We start from the raw sequence: 5,065 nt of genomic DNA, 5'->3' as shown, positions 1-5,065 counted from the left end.
ATATATATATATATATATATATATATATACACACACACACACACACACACACACACACACTGACACAGTTTGGGACTGCCCAGCCAATCAGAGCGAAGTGGAGTAGGTCCCCCCAGAAGTGGGTGGGAGAGCTGTTGAAACAGAAGTCTGTCTCAGGACACACAAAGTTTGCACTGGTGGTTAAGAGAACTTTTCTGCTTACAACTCTTCAGAATTATTTTAGTTTTTTCGTCCTTTTATTGTTATTTTATTGAGCTCTGGGGTCCATTAGGGCACTGCGTGAGTGTGGAATGTCTGAACTGGTGCGAATTCGTAGGAAACGACTGCAGATCCCCATCTCTAGGTAAGACAGGGGGTAATTATATGTACAGAAGATATCATAGCTATCTATGTTCAGCCTTTTGTGTGACTACCTTATTAATGTTGAAGGACTTTACAGAACATGCTACATCTTACATTTAAAATAATTGATCACTGTTGGGTGCACTAAGGCTGTCTTGATCACATTCTGTTATGTACTGTAGGAGCTTTTTTGTTTTGCAGCAATAGAAATATGCGAGTAAAAAACAAACCCTGTACAGCACATTGATGAGAGATAATGCAGCGGCTCTGGGTGGATTTGTTGACACAGTTGCAGGTCACTAAATGAGAAGTTTATCCATACCTTGCAAAGTATCCTGTTTTAAATTGTCAGGAGATTTTACATATTTGATACATTCACAAGATTTTCTGCCTTACTTTACTTAGCAGAATGAGAGCACTTGTCACTGCCAGCGGTTGTGTGAACACTCATCTTACTCATGCTTTTTCTGTGGGAGGAAATGTGCTGCAGAGGTGATGGGTCATGTGGTTTTGTTTTGGTTAACATATTGCAGTATTAGTGTCTGCAGGGTATAGAACGGAAAACTTGTTGATTATTTTGGGTCATTTGCAATAAAATCAAACATTTCACATTCAAAATGTACCATGAAAGATTATAGCATTTTTATTAGATCTAACAAGATAAGGGTTTGATTTGTGTTTACTTCCTTGTTTCTCAATACAATTAACTCTACGGAACACTTTTTGTGCTGACAAAGCTGATACCATTCAAACACATAGTAAGTGCTCCGAGTAAGGATGACACTATGCAGTGTCTAGATTCAACAAAGTCTGAGCCAAAGGAGGATTTGTCATTTCTCTCTATAAACAAAGTTTCACGAGTGCACTTGACGGGTAATTTCCTGTAAACGTCCTTTCAGAGGCTCCCAAACAAGAAAGACTGTGTTATCATAAAAGATTACTTAAGATTGAAAGTGAGTGGTGGCATTTAGATGCATGCTATTTTTATGACTCAACAGCTTTTGAAAGCCCTTGCCAGCGTGATAAAGACTTGAAAAGCTGTGGCTCAGGAGCATGGCCTGGCGCAGTTTGAACACAATCCCTCTGATCACGGCAGCGTACACAAACCAAAATGTTTTTATATTGGAAGGATCTGTGGCACTAATGTGTTATCAAATAAAATGAATGTCTTTTTCTAAATGGCTGCGGAAAAAGAAAGCCCAATCAAAGCAGAAAGGTTCCACTATAAACTGAGGATGAGATTCTTCATCAGAGCTGGATGATGCTATGAAAGCTTTTCGATGTATTAGCATAATGAGGTTACATTAACACGCTGCAGGTGGGTTTCACTGTGGTGACATGTGTTCCAAGCATTTGCTTTTTATTACGCTGCAGGAGATTTATTCTGTTCCAAATGTTTTTTTATCGTAATTTGATTTTAAAGTTTAAAATTGAGCAACATTTTTTCAGACAAGATCAGATTGCAGCCAAGACTTCAAAAACATACTTTTTCTTGGAGCCCACTTTGACAAAATTAAGGTTACATAAGAACCATGGGAAGTTTTCCTCTCATGGAAAATGTGGCACTAATGATGCCCCCTTGCCACTGGCTTTCTTTGGACAGCTTGGCATTTAAATCACTTCCAAATGAACTCTTTGCTTTCAGCAGGATTTCTCAACCTTTTTGAAGTCCTGCTCATACCTTGCTTCACCCACTCAAGACAATGATAGGTGCTGTCAATTTGTGTATAGAAATCTTCTCTTTTTGTTCACACTGATCTTTTTTCTGTACCCTGATTGAATTATAGTGAAGACTTTGATGCCAAACTGCTGTAACCTCTTGTATTTTCACAACACGGTTGCTGTTTTGAAGAGTAAGAAACAGCAGTCCGATTAATTTCAAAAAGGGCCTCAGCTATTTTATTGTATTGTTTGTTTTTACAGACTGAGGAGCATTTTGAAGCAGCTAGAGGAAAAAGATGTCGACTTCGAAGAAATAAAAAAAAATCTGGATCTCACAGCTTCGTTACTGGAGTCAGTTTACCACGATGGATCAAGGTAGGATATAGATGAATATGATGTTGACATTTTCTGATGAGTAAATTGACACACAAACTGTTTTAGCTCTATAGTTACTTTGAACTTGTGGGGTAAAGGCCCAAAAGGTTCTTAACTAGAATAGCATTAAATATGGGATTGTGGACACCTGCAGTGCTTTAGTTCAGTTTTTTACTATTACTCCGCTGCTTTAACATCTGTCTAACAATTAGTGTTTGTGTGTTTGTTTGTTTGTTTGTTTGTTTGTTTGTTTGTGTGTTGTCTCTCAAAGGCAGTGTCTGGAGTCCGAGGATGACCTCCAGCAGTTACAGTCAGACGGCGTGCCTACAGAGGTCACTGATTGGCTGGCGTCTACTTTTACCCAGAGGGTTCGGCAGCCTGTACGACGCTCGGATGAGAAGCCCAAGTTTCGCAGCATTGTACACGCAGTGCAGGCTGGGATATTTGTGGAGAGGTAAAATAACACATACTTAATTTTGTTGGAGTGATCTCCTTTTCAGCCCTATGTGGTTATGATCTTTTTTTAGACGAGGCCAGTACTATTCATAAGAATATTTGTCTTTAAAAAAGCAGCTACAGCGGAAAAGTAACAGTGCTAGGAATGAAACGATATGTTTTAAATTACGAGATGTAATTACACTAAAATAGGGAAACAATAATCTCATACTATGAAACTCCTACTGTAAATGACTAATATTCACGTCTGTACTATAACTCTAATAAGATCATAAAGTTGTTACTATCACAGCCACAGAAACCACAGACAGCTGCACTGGATTGTGAAACATTAGGCCCCTTTTCTCTTTAAAACATCCTTCCAAAGGGGACAGGGACTTTGGAGGATTTATAAACAGCTCCTAAGACGAGTTTGCTGCACAATGTCAACATCTGAACTTTAACTGAACTCAACATAAACATTGCATTATTTCAGGATGTTCAAGAGGGCCTACACAGCAACCATGCCAGACCAACCTGCCGCGGCCGTAAACTGCCTCAGGGTAAGCCTCCACTACTGAATCTCTCTGTGCCTCGTGTGTTTGTGCAATAAATCGGACATCACAAAAAAGGACCGTATACACACCAGAAGTATGCATCAATAACGCATTCACTTTCTCCTCCTTTTTTTCAGGATATTGACCGCTGGAACTTTGACGTGTTTGCTCTGAACTCGGCCAGTTCTGATCACGCTCTGCAGACTCTGTTCTTTGAGCTGATCACCAGATATGGTCTCAACAGCCGGTTTAAGGTGTTTGACTTTGGATTTCATTGCATAGCTTAAAAAGTGCACTTCCCATACATGGGGCGAAGCCTGCGAGCTAGTTCAGGCAGTCAACTCGAGCACTTATGCTGCATTCATACATAACGCCCCTTGCCCTACAACCAACCAAACAGTCTCCTTAATATGCCGCTCTATTTAACCTGCCAGATCTCTCTCTATGCATTGCTTGCTGCTGCTATTGCTGCTGCTACTTCCACGTCGCTGCTGCTTGCCTGCCCCACCACCACCCCAGCTTCCACCCCAGCTTCCACCTGTAGGCTCGGGGGGGTTAGTTATTTAATCATCACTCATCGTGCTATGTATATCTGTGGAGTGATGAGGCCCGAGCCTAGACGCCAAACTCAATTATATGCTGCTTCTAATAAACATGTTAAAGAAACACGTGAGTTGCCTGACTGAAATGATGTTATGGGACAAAGAGAACAATGTCGGTACTTTGGAGGGAAAATATTACAGTTATATGACACTTTTGACCTTGTAACAGCTGTTTGGAAAAAGTGTGTTGTAATTGCAGATATAATCAGGCATATGGGTTTTATTATCAATTTGGAACAAAAGGTTGCCAAATTATGTGCAAATCACATGCTAGCCATGTCAATCTCATGCACAACCTTGTGACACAATTCAGGCTGTTATTGTTGACACTAACTTTCTGAACCTTGAATTTCCAAACACAACTTTGGACTAATAATTGTGTAATGCACTTTGCAGATACCAATCTCGTGCCTCACAGAGTTCCTGTCTGCACTGGAGAGAGGATATTGCAAACACAACAACCCGTACCACAGCCACGTTCATGCTGCTGACGTCACGCAGACACTGCACTGCCTGCTGCTGCGCTCTGGACTCGTGGTACATTTGGCTTACTTTTATCCACTTATTTTTGGTGCTGAATTGTATCTTTCCAAGGCTAATGGATAGTGTTTTTGTATATTCTCCTTAAAATCCCATAAAAATCCCAAAAAACAGCCTTTTGTTAAACTGCCAGTCCGGCCCCCTGTTGGTTCACTTGGTGTGAACAACCGCAGGTGCTATGAATATCTCCAGGAAACGACTGTGTGTCATTACGCACTATTAAAGATAGTAGGCTACTATGGTCAGTCTTTAGAGTTGTGATTCTTTTTGCGAAATACTCTCTGTTATAATGCATGCATATTCAACCCATGGTGCTGTCTGTCCTATAAAACGTATCTTTAATTCATAGTTATCATGTATATGTTTATTTACATGAAGTAAACATATCCTGTTAACTTTAACGATTTGATTCAAAACCACCCCTAGGATCAATTCATTGTTGGTTTGGGTGTTTTGTTAGGATTTGTTTACTATACTGTACACTGTGCACACTGTGTCTCTTCCACAGTACAGTATATGCACCCTGTTACACATTTTATATTGATTTTTTTT

The 5,065-nt window shown here is 40.0% G+C and overlaps 1 protein-coding gene across 1 annotated transcript in view; it reads left to right on the top strand.

The window, feature by feature from the left end:
• Nucleotides 1–170: 170 nt before the first annotated feature.
• The window catches only part of LOC104954769 (calcium/calmodulin-dependent 3',5'-cyclic nucleotide phosphodiesterase 1B), an 11,670-nt gene continuing 6,775 nt past the window's right edge, over nt 171–5,065 (top strand). Inside the window, exons 1-7 of the mRNA XM_010781964.1 lie at nt 171–343; nt 2,266–2,379; nt 2,651–2,833; nt 3,311–3,377; nt 3,509–3,625; nt 4,370–4,510; nt 5,022–5,025. Coding sequence (XP_010780266.1) covers nt 291–343; nt 2,266–2,379; nt 2,651–2,833; nt 3,311–3,377; nt 3,509–3,625; nt 4,370–4,510; nt 5,022–5,025 — 679 coding nt within the window. The 5' untranslated portion in view covers nt 171–290. The remainder of the gene's footprint in view (nt 344–2,265; nt 2,380–2,650; nt 2,834–3,310; nt 3,378–3,508; nt 3,626–4,369; nt 4,511–5,021; nt 5,026–5,065) is intronic.

Source organism: Notothenia coriiceps, unplaced genomic scaffold (assembly GCF_000735185.1).
Source record: "Notothenia coriiceps isolate Sejong01 unplaced genomic scaffold, NC01 NC01_scaffold00023806, whole genome shotgun sequence".
Taxonomy (NCBI): domain Eukaryota; kingdom Metazoa; phylum Chordata; class Actinopteri; order Perciformes; family Nototheniidae; genus Notothenia; species Notothenia coriiceps.
The sequence above is the reverse complement of the archived record's forward strand: the minus strand, read 5'-3'. Positions and strand labels throughout refer to the sequence as shown.